Source organism: Fusarium sambucinum, chromosome I, assembly GCF_050947815.1.
Source record: "Fusarium sambucinum isolate potato_lamoka chromosome I, whole genome shotgun sequence".
In the NCBI taxonomy this organism is placed as follows: domain Eukaryota; kingdom Fungi; phylum Ascomycota; class Sordariomycetes; order Hypocreales; family Nectriaceae; genus Fusarium; species Fusarium sambucinum.
The window spans coordinates 1-19,194 of record NC_139294.1 but is presented as its reverse complement, the minus strand read 5'-3'; the positions used below and the strand labels follow the sequence as shown (position 1 = coordinate 19,194).

Below are 19,194 nucleotides of genomic sequence, written 5' to 3'. Positions count from 1 at the left end.
TCACATGTCGTTATTTTACTACTAGAATTAACATCATCAAAGTCATTAGTAGAAAGAAATTCTATACAGGTAATCAAGGAAGCCACAGACATCAAATAACAGTTATGAATACATAATCCAACTAAGAAGCTGACACTAACGAAGGGCCTGATTCAGAGGAAATGCTTCCGCCAAAAAGGAATAAAACCTCTCATTATTCCAGAATAAATCTGTTACAGGACCGGGTGCATCTCAATCAAGCTTCCTAAAAGAATACCCTTCTTCCTGCGTGTCATCAATCCTCCATCTGAGAGCAACAACCTCTCTATCGTGCCATATGAAATCGATTGTGTAAAACGAATATGGCCTACACCACTGACCACGGTCAACGACCTGATCAAACGTTTCGTTGAAGACGAAGGTCTGTCGATGGTAATAGTGAAGGGTATACTTCTCATCAACTCGTCCCTGAAGCAACATAGCTAGCTTCCCGTTCGGATCTAGTGAGACTTCGATGTAGAACTGACGGGATTCATGCCAATAATATCCTGTGTAAGCCCTTAGATTTTTAGGAGGCTCACTAGGTTCTCGTTCTTTCTCAAGCGTTTCCTGTACACGCTCTATAGCCGAACGCCCCCTTAATGATGAAAGAGTGATAAAAGAGTAGAAGTCAATTGCACTGCTGCGGTTCAAATATGTTTCAATCAAAATCTGGCAGGCCCAGTCCGTTGCATCACAATGGCCTAGCGAGTTGCCAAGTACAACAATTCCGACATCCAGCTCTGGCATCATATAAACTGTTGATGAGCAGCCAATATTGTTACCAGCATGGAGGAACAGCAAAGGGCCATGCTCGTAATTTCCCAGACGCGGATAATCTTCTAATAAGCCTGAGTTACCAGTGATCTCGCTGACTTGGTTTGGCAATTGAGTACGTGCCCATCCTAAAGTATATGACTGCTCATGAAGCGATGCAGCGCCCTTCAGGGGCATTGCAGCTTCAAACATGGTGAACAAGCTATCATGATTGAGGCTGATCTCTTCAAGGTTATTGGCTGCGGTGAGACCTCGTAGGAGAGAACTGTAAAAGGTCACAAGGTCGCGTGTGCAACTACAGATGCCTTCTGCAGAAAAGGCAACTGTATCGCATGAAATCAGAGAACTAGAAACTTGACGAAGTTCAAGACTGTGATATGGCATATAAGCAAGAGACACAATCTCATCCTCGGCTGGGGGAAGAGCGGTGAATGTACGAGTCATTCCCAGAGGTTTAAAGATGCGTTTTTCGAGGAACCTGCCATAGCTCATTGCTGCAACCTTTTCAATCACGCAGCCAACTGCGTGATAACCGAAATTGTTGTATATAAACTCTTGACGAGGAGGGCAGCTTGTGCCGAGTGATGCAAGTAATGAAGTCCCCTGTTCTTTAGACAGAAGGAGTTGGTTGTTGGATCCGATAAAGAGTGCATCTGACCGACAAAGACCAGTTCGGTGACTTAAAGCGTCCCGAATCGTAAAACTGCCAATATGAGTACCATGGAGTTCATCAACGAATTTCTCAATGCTGTCATCCCAGTGTAGTTTCATATCACTGACGAGGCAGGCAATGGCAAGCGCTGTAAAGCCTTTACACATGGACCCAATATTGAAAATTGTTTCAGAGTCGGGGCTGAGCTTTTGATTTAAATCACGGTGTCCCAGATACTTCTCGTATGTCTTGCCCTCATGGCTGAATTTTCCGATTGCCAACCCTGGTGTCCCAGATCTTGCGCAAGCTTTTTGAATGAGGGGCTCAGCGAGTCGGTAGTTCTCTCGCCAGGCTCTTTTGCTAGAGCTGGCATTCGAATCGGAAGTCTTAGACATAGAGAAGAACTAGCAATATCTGATATCGAACGTGAAGAAATAATAATTCGTGGATCTAGGATTGGGAGATGGTTAGTTTTGAAGTGGAGTTACCGAATGAGACAGTGTTTACAACTTGGAGAGTAGAGATATCACGTGGGGAAGAAATGCAGCGGTGATGTACGTATTGCAAAATTGGAGAATTAACTTTCACATCATCATGTGACTTGTTATCTGAACATTACTTCCCCTAGGTACTGAAAGTATAAGCTTAGTTGTCTCTACCATTTTGCAATGAGACAGTGAATAAATCGCTGTGCTCTTATTGGAAGGTAGCATTGGATAGCGGTAGTTGGCGTTATAGATTGTTCACAGGTGTTAATGACATCCATTGACCTTTTGGAAAGATCGCACCGCAACAGTAGCGCCAATGGCCAGGGGACCAGTAACGACAGTAGTGATGTGGGCGCCAGTAGTGTCACGCTTCGATGAGACTGAAACGAAAACATGTTAGCACAATGTATATTCAGGCTGTACTTAACCAAAAATGGGGCTTTCCTAAAACATTCTAACTAGATCATAATGTTATTAGTGCCTGATGTTTCATTCGTTATTAACTCTGTGCCAAATCGTCAGTCTAATCTATTTACAATACCAATACTTGACACATGCACTTTATCAGTTGTTATTGCAATAGCGTCAGTAGAACAGAAAAGCAACATGGCGTAGCATTGAAATGAGAGATGAATGTTTTGGGTGATACTATTGGTGTCTTTCTGCACACTTGTCTGCCTTGTTTCGACAATGAAGCCTCGTGCGGCTGAACATCACTGCATCTGGCTAACCCAGAACATCTTAGCTGAGCCATTTCTAGCATCCTAGTAGCATGGATTATGAGCGTTTTACTCTGTGTGCCTTGTGTGGCTTGCATATCAGACCATGAATCAGGTCTAGAACTGCTAAAATGGTCTTTTGTGCTCAAGTTGGCTTTCAGCTTGCGCCAAGCATTTATACTTATGTCTCCTCTTGGCGCCCTTTTCTCTGCATTAATCTCATTCTCTTCTACAGATCTTCGCCAAGGCATAAATCATCAAGATGCCATTCGATTTTAAAGCATACGACCAAAAATGCCAGGGCCTTACACTAGAGGAGTTACAGAGGGAGTGGGAGCACTATACACGATTGATTTCTGGCGCTGCCACCTCCACTGCAATTTCTGGCTGCGCAATTCCATTGACCCTTGGGGTTTCTACTATCGGCGTTGCAATGGCAGCACCAGCTATTCACAACGCTCGCAAGAAGCGAGAGATCATCGAAAGACACCTCAATCGGCTCAACGCAACGCATCAAACCCGAAAGCGAGATGTTCTAGGCAGCATGGCTGTTAGTGGCACCATCGGTGTGGTGACACTTGGTGTTGGCACGATGGGTGCTGACGCCGTTGCAACAGCTGGTGCAGAGCATGGGATTCAAGCTATCGTCGCCAACGAAACAGCTATCAAGATTGTTTCTCATGCCGCTCTTGATGGAGCTGGAATGGCAGTTGAACATGCACATACTGACCATTTGAAGAAGAAAGATGCGAGAAAGGCATTTCAGAAGGCTGGTGTGTTTCAGGCTGTACAGGATGCCAAAGCCGCCGAGGCTGGGTATTTTATTCAGCCTTACCAGAGCAATGGACAAGATCCTGTCTATGCAGCGGCTGGTCCGTCACAAGTATTGCCCGTCCCTCCTCCACCATATAGCGCCGCTGTCAGCCAGCCATCTCCTCACCCTGTGTACAATCCGATCGGTTATCCTCAAGACTTCAAGAATACTCTATTATCTCAACCAACACCCCAGCAGAACGTATATCTAGTACCGAACATGACTGGACAACAGCGTCTGCAGCATCCGTATGACTACTCACAGCATCAAAATATGCCAATACATGGTGCACCATCGCCTATGCCTCCAGTTAACAGTCAAATGTTCTCACCACCTCAAACCCCAGCCACACAGCAACCTCCCCATCATCATAGTACATACCAGCAACAGTCAGAAAATGTCCCTCACGTTCCTTCTGCACTTCAAACATTTGACTTGTCGTCAATACAACAAGCTCTCCCCATGACTGTTGCTCCCCCTACACCCTATGCACCACCAGTTCAACAATATCCTGCATCATCACCTCGACAAAACAACTCACAGAACTATCAAGTGCAGTCTCCCCAGCAGCACTTTTCACCTCAAATTGCTGGAGCGTCGCAAGCTGGATACTTCCCACCTCCGCCAGCGACTCCATCGGGGTATCCTCCAGCAATAGCAATTTCCCATCAACCAACTACTCCTGCCTACACGCCTCATCATCAGGGACAACCAGGCTATCCGATGCCTCACCAAAGCAATGCGTATCATCAACCTCAAGCTGAGCGACCCGTTGACATCAACAGGAGGGAATCAGTTCTAAGCATTCAAGCGCCTTTCACCCCGCAGCCATACACTCCGCAGAACTATGGACCCATCAGTCAACAGGAGAAGACTAACAGTAACCCTTTTACATCTGGAAGTAATGCATATGTCCCAGCTCCGCAACCCAACCCTGCCTTGATGTCTCATCAGATGCTACCAACTCCTCTTCCCACAGGCTCAAGCGTGTTACAGTACCAGTACGATAACAAAGGTTCTTACTTTCCTACTCAACCTCAGACGCCTCAAGTAACTGGTCATCCATTGGTACCGTCATATGTCTAAGAGCCCGGCGATGGTTCAGCAGGCAGGGCCAACCAAACAGCGCGTGATTACATACGAGCGACGAAACAACGCTATTGGCATACAGTGAATGGCTGCAGAAGAACGATCATCTGAAATATGCTTAATTCAAACAACGCAAGTTTACGATTGCGGGCATCGGAATAAAGGCTAGCACTTAGATTAGTAAGGATCTCTCATCAATTCACCGACTTCAATCAGGTTTTTCTTCTCGCATATAGATACTGTATCTGTCATGTGGTGTTTCTCAATGCTACGCTCCAGCGGGGGAAGAGGGGAAAAACTCAAAAAACCCATGACATAATTCGACATGGTGCGAGATATGCAGCAGTTGCTTGTTACGATGGAGTTGTTGCGGGGAATTATTACTGTAGGTCACGGATATGTCCCATATTTACTGACTCGCGATAGGTGCGGAAACCGACAATGACGATCAATGGCTTGGCATCGTCAATAGAACACCAGTCAAGCCGAGGTGAGAACTAAGAAGAAAGGCTTATAAAAACAATAGAATCATCCAAGTTGTCGAGAAAGAATCAGAAAAGTCATTGGATTTCACTGAGTCATCATGATGTCTTTATCGGCTGCTGGAATGTCGGTTGGTGCATTCCCGGGGGTTCTGCCCGACTGGACAAACCTCAATGTCCTGCATCGCAATACTCTCCCTCCAAGAGCTCATTTTTATTCTTACCCAGACGAAGAATCAGCCCTCTCATTCAATCGTGACCAAAGTCTTTTTCATAGCCTCAATGGGACATGGAAATTCCATTATGACGCCAGTCCTCTCGATGCACCAATCTGGGAGACAGCCAACACCACCTCATGGGATGATATCGAAGTCCCAGGTATGTGGCAGCTTCAGGGTTATGGAAATCCTCACTACACCAATATCGACTACCCATTCTCGGTAACACCCCCCAACGTCTCCTATGTAAACCCAACTGGCTCTTATTGGCGCCAATTCGAAGTTCCTCAAGATTGGGAAGGCGACCAAATCCGATTGAGGTTCGAGGGCGTGGACAGTGCCTTTCATGTACGCGTCAATGGTGAAGACGTAGGGTATGCCCAAGGCAGTCGCAACCCTCATGAATTCGACATTACAGACTATCTTTCTTCAGATAAGGCAAATGAACTTGCCGTGCGCGTCTACCAGTGGTCTGACGGATCCTACATTGAAGATCAAGATCAATGGTGGCTCTCTGGTATATTTCGCGACGTTTATCTCATCCCATTCTCTGAATCCCCTATCGTCGACTACCAAGTTGACTCTGAGCTCGCCGACACATTCGATCAAGGTTCACTCAAGGTCAATGTCACCGTACAAGGGCAAGAAGGCGACTTAGCCATCAAGGTTTTGTCTCCCAATGGCTCAGCAATTGACCAGTGGGAAGGATCTTCATCCGAGATATACAAGAAACAAATCTCTGGTGATGACTTCCACCTCTGGTCTGCGGAGACGCCCAACCTCTATACTCTTCTCATTACGTTCAATGGAAGAACCATCAGCCAAAAAGCCGGTCTTCGACGCGTTGAAATGAAAGGTCCCAACTTTTACGTCAATGGAAAGCCTATCATTATATACGGTGTCAACAGACACGAGCACCATCATCTCACAGGCCGCACAGTTAGCTACGAGAACATGCGAAAAGATCTTCTTCTCATGAAGCGTTCCAACATCAACTCCATCCGTGCAGCTCATCAGCCTCACCATCCCGACTTCTTCGACGTGGCAGATGAACTAGGTTTCTACATCATTGGTGAAGCCGACCTCGAGTGCCATGGTTTCAGATCCTTTGAAGACACCGAGGAGAAGGCAGCAGAGTGGCTGTCTAATAACCCTGACTGGGAAGATGCTTATATCGACAGAGCCCGTCAACTTGTCGAGCGATACAAGAACCATGCCTCCATTATCATCTGGTCTCTTGGCAACGAGTGCTTCTATGGCCAGAACCACGCTGCTATGAGTAAATGGATCCGTGAACGAGACCCAAGTCGCATCATCCACTATGAGCAGGATCATGAAGCCAAGTCAACAGATATGTACAGTCAAATGTATACTACTCCCGATTATGTGCGACAATTCATCAAAGACCATGGTGATAAACCAGTTGTATTATGCGAGTTTGCTCAGTAAGTCGTCTTTATGAATTGTCGCATTTCAAACTAACCTGGCTTCAGTGCTATGGGTAATGGCCCTGGTGGTCTGGTAGAGTACATTGACATGTTCAGAACCGAGCCACTCTCTCAGGGTGGTCTTGTCTGGGAATGGAGCAATCATGGAATCCTCAAGGAAGATGGAAACCTCACATACTATGCATATGGTGGTGACTTTGGCGATGAGCCCAATGACGCTGACTTTATCATGGACGGTTTGACCTTGTCCGATCACTCCCCTATGCCTTCTCTGAGGGAGTATGCCAAAGTGATCCAACCAGTGTCAGTCAAGCTAGCAAAGAACGGCAGTGCAATGACTGTCACCAACCATTACGACTTCCTGGATCTGGACCACCTTGATGCTTCGTGGCACTTGGTTGCAGACGGCGTCAAGACTGAGCCTCAAAGCCTTTCTCTGCCTCGTGTACCAGCAGGTGAAAACAGAACTCTGGCAATTCCTTCTACCAAGAACATGACTACTGGTGAGTCTTGGGTTACTGTAGAGTTTAGACTCAAGGAAGATACTTTATGGGCTGGCAAGGGTCATCCCATCGCTTGGGATCAGCTTCATGTCAAACGATCCAATCCAGTGGTCAAGGACACTGGTTCTCTCAGTCGTCGCGCTGAGACAACGGAATTTGAAAGGAAGGGAACAAGCCTGGTATACAAAAATGGAGACTCCTCTTTTGGATTTGACCTGCTTCAAGGCAATCTCACTTGGGACAAGAATGGGGTTGATATCTTTCAGCGCGGCCCAGAGCTCTCCTTTTACCGGGCTCTAACCCAAAACGATGCTTCTGGCTCAGGAGATGGTCCCATGTGGGAACAGGCTAGCATTCCGATGATCTACCCTCAGGTCAGAGACGTGACTTGGAGCACTGATGAAAGCGGTGCTACAGTCCACTACAAGGTATGGGTTGGAGTCAAGACTCAGGCCTGGGGCATTGAGGCGAACATGATCTACAAGATTCCCTCTTCAGGCCCGCAACTTCAGCTTCAGGTCAGTGGCGAATTCATCGGCAAGAATTCCTCTCATACAATCCCACACATTGGTCTCATGGCTGTATTGCCCGAATCCTTTGATGACGTGTCGTGGTTCGGCCGTGGCCCAGGTGAGAGCTACAAAGACTCCAAACAAGCAGGTCGCATTGGCCAGTACAGCTCTAGCGTACCAGACTTGTTCACTCACTACGACTATCCTCAAGAGAACGGGAATCGTGAGGATCTGCGCTGGCTCAAGGTTGGAAACAAAGACACGACGCTGGAGGCGAGACGTACGAAGGGTGAGACTTTCAGTTTCACGGCCAGAAGGTATATGCCTTTTGATCTCGACGATGCTAAGCACCCTCATGATTTGAAGCCCTTGAACATGACGGTTTTGCATCTTGACTACGACAACAATGGCCTCGGTAGTGCAACAGTTGCTGTGAGGCCGTTTGAACAGCACAGGTGTTATATGAAGCCTTTTAACTTTACATTTGACTTCAATGTTGTTTAGGAAGTAATCAAGCACAAGTTACAGAGTTACGAGAAATAAAGTCTATTATCTTCTATGAGCTGTATTTTCATACTTGCAATAGACGTTCTATAATATCCGAGAATAAAATAAAGACATCATATAGTTAAAAAGCCAATCCAAAATTGGGATCACCCCAGGCTTGCAAATTAACCCTAAGATACACTAAGTCTCCTTTACCGGATCTAAACCACGATCTCGGATGAACGCTGTACCAAGCAGGCATGCTCCAATAAGAGGCACTTGGAGAATAAACACACTGTGACTCGCTGACATATAGGCATCCAGGACGCCAGCTTTCCCACTCATCCCATCAGGCAATACATAGGTTGAGCTGGCAAGATCTTTATGCCCAACTGGCAAGGTTGCCCTCAAACGAGCTTGGAGGACTGCAGCCGATATGGCCAGGCCACAAGCGCCGCCCATACAACGATAGAAGTTTCGATTCGAGATGATGACAGCCCGACGACTCTTTGGTGAATGGGCCTGAAGGGCGATCAGGGTTGGCTGGAAAATACACCCTACCCCTGCTCCAATAACTGCTAAGATTATGGCAATGACTGCAATGCTAGTGTGTCGATTGAGGGTTAGAGCCATACCCGCTCCACTGTTTTGATTAGTATCTTAGCCATAGGTAGATTGAAGGTTTCAGATGCCGTAAACTCACAGTGTCCAAAGTGCAAAGCCAGTATAAATCACCTCTCCATATCTAAAACGAAAACTAATATACTGCCCTGAAGCCATGGAAAAGATCGCCTGCACAGCCACTAAAGGAGTGTAGATTGCGGCGGACTGCATAGCACTGTACTGACAAGGATTTTGAAGATAGAGAGGAACGTAATACAGATAAGACTAATAAACAGCACCGAACAAGAAATTCTGGGCCAGCATTATGGATAGTGTTATGTTCTTGTAGATGTTTACTTGAAATAGTTTGCTGCATTAGTAAGGTAAACAGTCAACTATAAAGAACGCATACTTACCTGGCATCATGGGAAGTTTTGCCATTTTCCACTCCCATACAACAAATGCAATAAGTAAAGCGCCACCAGTACTAAGCATACTTATGGATAGAGGCGAGTCCCAAGAGAAGTAGGATCCTCCTATATGTCGGCTATGTCAGAGATGGGAAACGAATGAATTGGTTAGGATGACTTACCTCCGGAAATGGGAATGAGAAGAAGAACAATCGCGACGCCCGAGACGACTGTGCCCATCCAATCGATTTTCCTGATTCCTTCCCAAAACCCCACAGTAGCCGGTTTAGAAGGAAGGAAGAAGCAAGAAAGCATCGCCGTACAAAATGCCAATGGCGAAAGAATCCAAAAGAAAGCTCTCCATGTCGTCTGTCCAATGACACCGGCAGCTAGGAATGGACCAACAATATTACCTAGCCCAACGGTAGCTCCGACAACGCCCTGTATTTTTCCTCTCTGTTCAAGAGTGACAATATCTGATATAATGATATTCACAAGATTCATTATACCACCGCCGCCAATACCAGCAATAGCTCGGCAAAGGTAGAGCATGATCGCATTGTGACTGAATGAGCATAGCAAGTCTGCAAAACAAAGAAGCAGAATGGCAGATACAAAGACGACTTTGCGACCGAAGACATCAGACAGTCTGCCGTAGAGCATCTGGAAACACATATTGGCGACTAGGCTGGAAGTTCCGGCCCAAGAGATAGTATTCTCAGCGTTTAGGTTATGTGCAATAGTAGGAAGCATGACTGAGATGCCATTTTAGTCAATAGTAATAAGAATTAATGCGGTTAATAGGGTTATAAGGGCAATAAGCAGCTGGCATTATAGTAAAATATTAACTTAATTATAAAGAGATTTTTCTTCTTTAGTAAATACTTAAGATATTATATTATATTATATTACTAGTAATATAAATTAAAGCTATTAAAAAATACTTTAAAATAAATATAATTAAATAAAATAATTACTTTTTTCTTAAATACTTAGTATTAGTCTTAAAGTAAATCTTCTTAGGCTTTTTCTATAGTATTTAGCTAATAACTTAGCTTATATATTATTTATAATAAGTAATACTCTTATAAATAGTCTTATTATATAACTGAGATACCATTTTAGTTAATAGTAATAAGAATTAATGCAGTTAATAGGGTTATAAAAGCAATAAGCAGCTAGCATTATAGTAAGATATTAACTTAATTATAAAGAGATTTTTTTTTTTAATAAATACTTAAGATACTATATTATATTATAATACTAGTAATATAAATTAAAGCTATTAGAAAATACTTTAAAGTAAATATAATTAAATAAGATAATTACTTTTTTCTTAAATACTTAGTATTAGTCTTAAAGTAAGTCTTCTTAGGCTTTTCCTATAGCATTTAGCTAATAACTCGGCTTATATGTTATTCGTAATAAGTAATACTCTTATAAATAGTCTTGTCATATAACATTCTATAGTAGAATAATTACCCCGAGATAGTTGTATATTTTTAAAGAGAGTAAAATCTTTTACTCTAGGAGTATAATCGTTATTCTTATCCGAGGTTGCTTATAAAAAGCAACTTCAGCCGGAAATGAATAATTCATTGTAGCTCAAGGTCCCTCATTGGGATATCTCTGTTTATACTTCCTACCTCGAATTCGCGTTGAATGTGTATTTGCTTCCACACCCCGGGCTTGCCCTCATGCCTGGCAGATTCAGATCCATTGACATATAAACCGTCAGTTGATCCCTGGAAGCTCCCATTGTCATCAAGACGCTCAAAAGAGCCCTCCTCATCTTTGCCTCTGTGCGCACTCATAGTAATAATACCGCGGTTGCGTATCTGACCTACGGTGACCAGTGCGGATCTTGGAGCGTTTCCTACAGTACCTTCGGTATTCTCACCTACTGTAGAGACGAACCTCTGCATCAGCCGCTTCAAGAGCGGTGCACAAGAAGGTAAACAGGCTCCGATAATGGCAAGGACTATTTCGGAACTTGATGCCAGATGACCAAAGATCATCACTTGGGGGATGTTTTGTGAGCTGTGGAAGACCCAATAGAGGACAAGACGCGCGATTGAGGCAATGACGACACTAAGAGCTTTGTCAGCGTTCTCAGTTTCCCAGATACTCGTTTCAACATACCTTCCTCCGAGTAGGAATATACTAGTGATAGCCCATTTCTTGTCACTGTGCAATTGCAGTTTCCAAACCTCGTTGACAGGGAGGGCGACCGTCAAAATATTGAATATGATGTTAGGGATAGTAATTCCAATAAAAAACATAGACATGCGTTAAACCCAAAACCTCTAAATTAGAATTCTCAGCCATTGTCAGTGCATTTTCAGAGGTAAAAAAATGATTCAAGTAAATATTCTATAAGCTTAGAAGCAAGGGAGCAAATGCATGAAGGCGAAGAAATTAAAAGTTTTAAGACAGTAGTAGGTGTATAAATTAGATCTGGATAACAAAGAGGTAATTAAATACATAACAGTAAGTACTCTTTAATATCAAGAAACATAGTCATCTGTCATTATATTAAGTTGTTATCTACGTTAGTGTTAAGAAGAGTATTATTATTCTCTTTAGGTTATACCCAGATTCCTCAATTTCCTCTAGGTTTTCGTTATTCTCTTTATAATGCTTTCTACATATAACAGTAATCCGCAGACGGAACTTACCCTGAACTCAATTTATCCTGTATTTTATGTCCTTGAGTATGTTTGCGGGCATAAGACAACTAACTCGACTAGCTTATATCCGATAGCGACACCGTTCGGATTTGTCCGCCTCCCCGCTTTACTGCGACGGAGCTATCCGTTGACCGGAATGACGCCGGTTAGCCCCATGAAGGTTTGTTCCTAAGCCTCTTAGACAATGACCTATCGGGTTAAATATAATTGCAACCTACAACGCCTTTTCTCAGCCTAATCGTGCTTCGCATTCGTCACTTTACACCATAATGAATGGGCTGGCATCTCATTTATCTCGGTCGTATTATGGCGGAGTTCGTTTCTCATCTTCCAAAGCATCCGCACGCGTTGCCGTCCTCTACCAAGCATTGGACCCTCCCATTATCAATGGTGTCCGTAAGCCCAAGAAGCCAGGCGGTTATCAGGACTCGGGCGCCGATATCGCCTATAACCTCAATCAATGCGACGATATCCAGGTTGTAACACCAAACAAATCGCCAGATCCTCTCAAAGATGGGGATTGGTGTTTTCCCGATACCGAGGAGGGTATTCTGGAGGCAATTAATAAGGGCGCGAACTATCTCTGGTCCAATACCATTGTATTCGCCTCGCATCCATTGCAGACGTCGACTCGACTCACTCCCTTCCAAGATGACATCCGAGTCATTGGCCAAGGTCCATTGGTAGTCGACAAATACGATGACAAGAAGTTTGTCAATGATTACTTGCGCGTTGTTGGCGGGTTCACTATGCCACGAATATTCACCGCGTCCTCGCTAGCCCAGGTGACCAAATCGGCTGACAACATCTCTTACCCAGTTGTTGCCAAGCCAATCCGTGGGCGTGGTAGCTTCGGCGTCAAGGTGTGTCACAACAAGGACGACTTGCTAGCTCACGCTGACGAATTATCCAACAATACTATGGCTTTCATTGTGGAAGAGTTTCTCCAGGGCGAGGAAGCAACGGTGACTGTCATGCCCCCTACTGCAAACGGCCAAGACTATTGGTCACTTCCTATCGTCACTCGCTTCAATCACGAAAACGGGATTGCGCCATATAACGGTGTTGTAGCCGTCACCGCCAACTCAAGAGTTGTGCCCGAGAGTGAAAATGGACCTCTCCATGACCAGGTGGCTAGAGAATGTGAACGAGCAGCCAGGCTTCTTGGATTGACTGCCCCCATTCGGATTGATGTTCGAAGATTCAAGGACTCGTCTGAGTCGCCATACGCGTTATTTGATGTTAATATGAAGCCTGTAAGTACACCATGTTTCTTTCTTGCTTTTTCTCAGACTGATGTAACTACAGAATATGACGGGACCCGGGCGTCCTGGTCGTGATGACCAAGCCAGCCTGACTTTATTGGCTGCTAATGGCCTTGACTGGGACTACAAGGAACTCTTGCGACGGATTTTAGGGACTTCAAGCACGCTTAGGACGTTGAGAACACTCAAGCCTATAGAGCAAGTATAGCTACTACACTTAGAATCCTACAAAGTGGCAAATATACTCCGGAGCTTAACATATACAAATACTTTATCTTCTACCAAAACCTCAATGTATCAATTATTAGTCGTTCTATAGCCATATTCGGTTGATATTATCCAATCAGAGGAGTCATCCATTTCAATTTGCTCATGCAAGTCAAGAGTCGAGCATGAGAAGAGCCTGGACACATCTAACGCGTGATCATAACATGTCAACAACAATTTAAACACTGGTTGCCCTGCACCTCCGCTCTGCCGTACGAGCTGTACAAGCGTTCTCACCGCCAGGTTCGTTTCATACTCCAGTCTCGACGTTTCATAAACCGAGATCTCATCGAGAATGCAAAGTATTACACTATGCTTAGGTGCTTGTTTAACTATTATATTGAACACCGTACAAAGAGCATGAAGCTCGAGTCGTTCCAGTTTCCGCCATTTAGAATCAGTGAGAGACGATAGATCGATGGGCACACCCTTTTCCGTCATCTCGCGGATCAACTGGCCCACGATACTTACCATCATACCAGTTGCTGATGCCTGTCGCATGGCCGAAGGATCACCAGTATAAAATGTCTGGTGTTCGCTCCAAAAGTACTTGACGATAAAAACAGGGGCAGTTTCTATCATTGCGGTATTTGACATTTGCGCCAATTCGGCAACTACAAGACTGAAAGGGGAGATGCCATGAACAGTGGATAAATCACCACGTCCATTGACGAGCAGACCCATGGAAGTCTGAGTTTCTGTCATAAATGCTTGAAACCTTTCGTGGCGGAGCATGGCTGCCACTCTTGACTTAGCCTTCTCATTCAACAGGTAGCTAAATGAGAGGATAGAAGATATATCTCGAGCCAAGACGTCCGGGTCATAGTTGAGACACTGTAGGAGCCTTTGTTTTCCAAGCTTGGAATTATAGTTAGATAGAGCGATTAGTTTAGCTTGTTATATCGTAGGTCTTCTTGGCATAACTGGAGTTATGCTACCACTAGTTTCTTTGTCTTGCAAAGACAAACGATTAATATTTAATAAATTATAACTAGATAAATCTAGCCGACTAGTATTGCAGTTTATACTAAATAAACCTATAGTAGAAGTTAGTAAAGTGACTTATTATTAAGAACTAGGTATACTTATAAATAAATTAACTTAGATTAATAGCTTAGAATCTAGGGTTAGTTAATAAAAAGTCTATTAGTTAGTGAAATATAGCTTATAAGTATTTAGTGTTTTTATAGACTTTTAAAACTATATACACTTAGTACTATAAGGCCTCTTTAATTATAGCTTAAGTATAAGCCTTAATAGTATTAATACTTAGCTTAGGGTTAGGGTTAGGGTTAGGGTTAGGGTTAGGGTTAGGGTTAGGGTTAGGGTTAGGGTTAGGGTTAGGGTTAGGGTTAGGGTTAGGGTTAGGGTTAGGGTTAGGGTTAGGGTTAGGGTTAGGGTTAGGGTTAGGGTTAGGGTTAGGGTTAGGGTTAGGGTACATTCAAGGTTGTGGACCGCGATGGCTTTGATATTCGATATCTAGACACTCGTCGAATCGAGGTGACTATTTTAATGATACTGTTACTATCGACGGCAAGGCTGTCAAGCAGCAGCAGCTCGGTCTTGCGGCCAAGTCTGTTCGCCCAACTGGAATCATGGGCTTGGGCTTTTCTGCAAACGTTGCTACCAACAAGTCTTACCCTGCCATCGTTGACAATATGGTATCTCAGGGTCTCATCGATACAGCTGCATACAGTCTCTGGCTGGTAAGTCAACTCAGAGGACTTGTCCAATCATCTCTAACCAAGCATAGAACGACCTAGATTCTGATCAAGGAACCATTCTATTTGGTGGCATCGATACCAAGAAGTTCTATGGCAAACTTGCCACCCTTCCTCTGTTACCCGAGTCCGCCAAATCCCTGAACGTCACCTCCTTCAGCGTTTCATTGCAGGGCCTTAATGTCAGAACGCCAAAGAATTCAGATGGCATCAAGATGGATAGCCTCAAGAAGAACACAGTCGCTATTCTCGACTCTGGATCCACCGTCTGTCTCTTGCCCGATCCCCAGGTCAACGAAATCTACAAGGCCTTTGACGTTCTCAGTGTGAGAGATGTCCCCATCCCTTTTGTAGACTGCGGGTATGGAAAAGACAAGGGCGAAGGCATCACATTTGAGTTCCAGTTCGACAATAAGTCGATCTCTATCCCCATGAGCGAGATGGTCGTCAACGCCTTTCCCGATAACCAGGATCTTTTCAAGGATCCCCGCCTCGACTACTACTTCAAGGACTGGGATGGTGTCTGCATGTTTGGCATTTCTCCCGCAAGCACCTACGGTGTCGGTACTTCCAGCTTTGCTATACTTGGCGACACGTTCCTACGCTCTACTTACGTCGTCTACGATCTGGCCAACAAGCAAGTGGCTATTGCCGAGGGCTGTTCACGGTAATAACGGATCAAGTGTCGTTGAACTAAAGGCAAACTCCAAGCTACCAGCCGTCTCTGGAGTTCCAGGTAAGTTTTCAACGAATCGTCTTTCTCGTCTGTTTATTGTGGTCTAACGCTTTCACAGAGCCCGAGAATGCTGCTGGCCATGTTTCCCCTGCTCATTGGTGGCCCTCATCGTCTCTGCGGGCATTGCATTGACTCTTTTATAAGCATTTCCATAAACTCTGTCCGGTATATGCGGATAGAACGCATCAGATATTGGTGCGGATTTGTAGATGCAACGATACGGAAAGGATTTCTGGCATTTATGGTACATCTTGTATATATAGTATTATACCCCTGTACACAAAGCTACTATTCGTCAAATTGCTACGTTACACCAGCATAGATGGTCCTTAGACAAGTCTGCCTCTGCGAAAGAGAGCATAATAGGGCCTTTTGAACCACCCCAGTCTTTAGTATTACCGCAAGCCATTGCATTCTTCAATCTATGCCTCGGTGTGCGACGCACGAAAGCTCCCTTAACGCCAAATCCAGCTATATTCCCGAACAGTGCAAATCACACGACGCAAGTCGAGTTCCAAACTAGCCCAACTTGTTATACCGTTCCCGTGCTTTGTCTTGCACCGTATTCACGTAATCTGCGTAAGTGTTCTTTGTCTTGCGCTCAGCCAGCTGGGCCGCATCACCCAAATTACCACCCTCCGCACCCAGTCCAACGCCTTCTTGGTAAGCGTTTGTCTCGATGGCTTCAGTTCGCCCATCTCCATTGGCTCCTAGGCCTGCGCCGGTAGACCAACCCATCTTGGCCAGCATGCCTGCTCCCTTGGACTGGGCAGGCTTCGGAGCCGGCGCCGCATCTTCAGCCTTGGGGGCAGATTTGGGTTTCCCTTGCGGTGCGGTTGTGGGTTTGGTGGGTTGGTTGTAAACGGCTCGCCTCTCCTTAGCACGGTCACGATATTGCGAAGTTGCAGCTGCAGCGTCGGTGTTCTCCCGTGCCTGTTTCTGAAGTCTCTTGTCGCGTGCTGCAAGTCTGGTAATGCAGCTTTGACTTGTCCCTCACTTTCCGTCGCAGTCTTGTGGTTTCGTGATTTTTCATGGATGTTAACTTCATCTACAGACTTGTACTTGCGCATGCAAATCAGACACATCAGTCGATCGCGGTCAACGTAGGAGACTGGAGGTTCCTCTGAAATCGATGCCGGCTGTGTGGAAGTACCAGGCGTACCAGCCTCCTCGGGTGAAGCCTGCTTGTCGGGAGCTGCGAGCTCAGGAGTATCAGGCTTCGCTGACCGGGTGATAGAGATCTTAATGGCGCTCTGAGGCTTGGCTGTATCTGCGCCCGATCCCGAGAGATTTATACGCAGTGGCGTTCGGTTCACATCGCTGAACTCGACCTTACCTGGTCTCGATGATCTCGCTGGTCTGACCTCCTTCTCCTCGCGAAGCCTCATTACTCTTCTGCTGCCACATAGCCATACGGCCTGCCATTACAGGAGCAGACTTCTTTGTGGACGAAGCGGCCAGGTTTGCCTCTGCTTTACGTTTCTTCGACTTCTTGTCGTTCTCCTCCTCTTCGCGTGCCTTGGAGAGCCTGCCGCCCTCTGGGGGCTGCTCGGCGACAATCTGCTGACTGGGATAGACATGGTAATCTCTGTAGCGAACACGAAGGCTCGGGTTGAACAGAGGATTGAACGACATGTGCTCGATGGCTGGAACAACCTCTCGCTCTTCGGGCAGGAACACACCCATATGAGTGCTTGCTACCGTCACTGGGCAGGCGGCAACAGTGAACGACCTAGACTTCTGGAATTTGGTCATGGCAGCTGTCGCATCTTCCACAGTCCAAAACTCAGCAAACCCGTATTTGAACGATTCATCAGTGCTGGCATCGCGCATGAGAAAAACTCGATGCAGGGATCCGGGTCTGGCGCCATAGCCTGTTGTGTCACCGGTCGGCGCTGTAGACTTCAGTTTTGGTCCCCCATTTGAGGCATCCTTATCTTTCTCCGGTTTCACAAGCTCCAGACGCTTCATATCGTTCGCAAGCATATCCTCCGTCACGAACGATGCAAGGGGATAGACGACAAGGATTTGTGCAGGTACGTCCGAGGCATCTGCCATGCCGGTGAGGCTCAATTGCCATGCTGGAGCTAGCAAGGCAGTGTCAGCTTTCACTGCTGTCAATTGATATGATTTACTTACCAGCTTGGGGGCCACCACAAATCTTGCATTTAATACGGGTAGAGAAGTTGGAAAAGTCACACTAGCTTCAATTAGCAATTATGCAACTGACGACGAGAGTTGACCTACAGTGGGACAAGTCCAATCAGTACCTGGGATGCAACGGACATCAGTCGCATCACGCGAATCTCGGCTTCGAGCGTAGTGGATGTACGCATCGAATTTCCCTTCTGGGACATCATCAGTGGAATGCGTCATCTCGATAAGGAGCTTTGGATAATGCTCTCTCATGAAAGTAACAGCATGATCAACTTCCTGAAACTGCACAAACGCTCTGCGATTTCCTGTTTGGTTATGTTGGCGACTGATTAAGTATTATCGGCTGTCGAGCATATCTTGCTTACCCTTGAAGCGGAAACGCGCACGTCTATTGACGGGAACTCGGCGGCAACGGTGTTGCTCAGAATGCTGTCTCGAAGCTACAGGTCCGTAAATTAGTCTTGCGAACTGATACGTCGGCTCATTTCAAAGGATATGTATTTCGTCGCCGATGCCATTTATAGTAAAGAAATAGGGGCGACAAGAACGGCATATGGATAGGTTTTCCAAAGTGATTGCGTTGCCTTTCACGAAACAAAGTAATTCCAGTGTTTGGTTGCTGCGAGAGTTTTGTTCAGACCAGCAGGGTACCAACCTCATTCGACGATATACTGAACGGCAGGCCTTCGAGAATGACGGTATCGCTGGGCTTGCCTGCCTCTCGTGTCGGGCTGTTGGAGCGGCGGTTATTCTGGTAGCTTCCGGGTGGAGATCGGGACCGCGGGTCATCGTTGTCGCGATATCTTCCTCCTGCTACCTGATTGCTTGTCTTCCTCGTAACGCCGTCTTCCTTGGTCGCTTTCGTCGACATAGCCATCATCGTACATGTTTCGATAGTCATGTTCATCGCGAGTGTTGTAGCGCGCATCTCGAGATGCGCCACCTCGTTTTGAGTATTCATTGTCGTAGTCCTCGTCGTCCCGGTACTGAGAGTCTCTACCTCTCGAGTCGTTACGGAAAGCTTGCTTAGGTGGAGACCTAGAATGATCTCGCCATCCCATGGGGAAGTTAGCTATGAGGCTCAAATCATCCATGGAGGTCCTTCTCGAGTTCCCCATCTCCGCCTGAGGCGCGGGTTA

General features: G+C 45.7%; 8 protein-coding genes across 8 annotated transcripts; 4 read left to right on the top strand and 4 right to left on the bottom strand.

Moving 5' to 3' along the window:
- Positions 1-231: 231 nt before the first annotated feature.
- Positions 232-1,842, bottom strand: FSST1_002687 (serine hydrolase domain-containing protein; the record flags this gene model as incomplete). Its single annotated transcript, XM_083228698.1, has 1 exon — positions 232-1,842. One exon carries the CDS (start codon positions 1,840-1,842, stop codon positions 232-234), a length of 1,611 nt encoding a protein of 536 aa, XP_083086117.1.
- A 1,074-nt stretch (positions 1,843-2,916) lies between these two features.
- Positions 2,917-4,554, top strand: FSST1_002686 (uncharacterized protein; the record flags this gene model as incomplete). Its single annotated transcript, XM_083228697.1, has 1 exon — positions 2,917-4,554. One exon carries the CDS (start codon positions 2,917-2,919, stop codon positions 4,552-4,554), a length of 1,638 nt encoding a protein of 545 aa, XP_083086116.1.
- Positions 4,555-5,140: 586 nt separating this feature from the next.
- FSST1_002685 (glycosyl hydrolases family 2, TIM barrel domain-containing protein) lies at positions 5,141-8,224 on the top strand (the record flags this gene model as incomplete). Its single annotated transcript, XM_083223903.1, has 2 exons — positions 5,141-6,702; positions 6,751-8,224. 2 exons carry the CDS (start codon positions 5,141-5,143, stop codon positions 8,222-8,224), a joined length of 3,036 nt encoding a protein of 1,011 aa, XP_083086115.1.
- Positions 8,225-8,407: 183 nt separating this feature from the next.
- FSST1_002684 (uncharacterized protein) lies at positions 8,408-9,972 on the bottom strand (the record flags this gene model as incomplete). Its single annotated transcript, XM_083228696.1, has 5 exons — positions 8,408-8,849; positions 8,910-9,044; positions 9,096-9,165; positions 9,226-9,345; positions 9,402-9,972. 5 exons carry the CDS (start codon positions 9,970-9,972, stop codon positions 8,408-8,410), a joined length of 1,338 nt encoding a protein of 445 aa, XP_083086114.1.
- An 842-nt stretch (positions 9,973-10,814) lies between these two features.
- On the bottom strand, positions 10,815-11,507 carry FSST1_002683 (uncharacterized protein; the record flags this gene model as incomplete). Its single annotated transcript, XM_083228695.1, has 1 exon — positions 10,815-11,501. The coding sequence occupies one exon, from the start codon at positions 11,499-11,501 to the stop codon at positions 10,815-10,817; it is 687 nt and encodes a 228-aa protein (XP_083086113.1).
- Positions 11,508-12,178: 671 nt separating this feature from the next.
- On the top strand, positions 12,179-13,382 carry FSST1_002682 (uncharacterized protein; the record flags this gene model as incomplete). The annotated part of the gene is made up of 2 exons (XM_083228694.1): positions 12,179-13,165; positions 13,218-13,382. The coding sequence occupies 2 exons, from the start codon at positions 12,179-12,181 to the stop codon at positions 13,380-13,382; spliced, it is 1,152 nt and encodes a 383-aa protein (XP_083086112.1).
- Positions 13,383-15,036: 1,654 nt separating this feature from the next.
- FSST1_002681 (pepsin-like aspartic protease) lies at positions 15,037-16,041 on the top strand (the record flags this gene model as incomplete). Its single annotated transcript, XM_083228693.1, has 4 exons — positions 15,037-15,147; positions 15,195-15,829; positions 15,881-15,898; positions 15,957-16,041. 4 exons carry the CDS (start codon positions 15,037-15,039, stop codon positions 16,039-16,041), a joined length of 849 nt encoding a protein of 282 aa, XP_083086111.1.
- A 376-nt stretch (positions 16,042-16,417) lies between these two features.
- Positions 16,418-19,173, bottom strand: FSST1_002680 (uncharacterized protein; the record flags this gene model as incomplete). The annotated part of the gene is made up of 8 exons (XM_083228692.1): positions 16,418-16,865; positions 16,961-17,162; positions 17,263-17,985; positions 18,038-18,098; positions 18,146-18,360; positions 18,417-18,495; positions 18,711-18,879; positions 18,941-19,173. The coding sequence occupies 8 exons, from the start codon at positions 19,171-19,173 to the stop codon at positions 16,418-16,420; spliced, it is 2,130 nt and encodes a 709-aa protein (XP_083086110.1).
- Between the last annotated feature and the right edge of the window lie 21 nt (positions 19,174-19,194).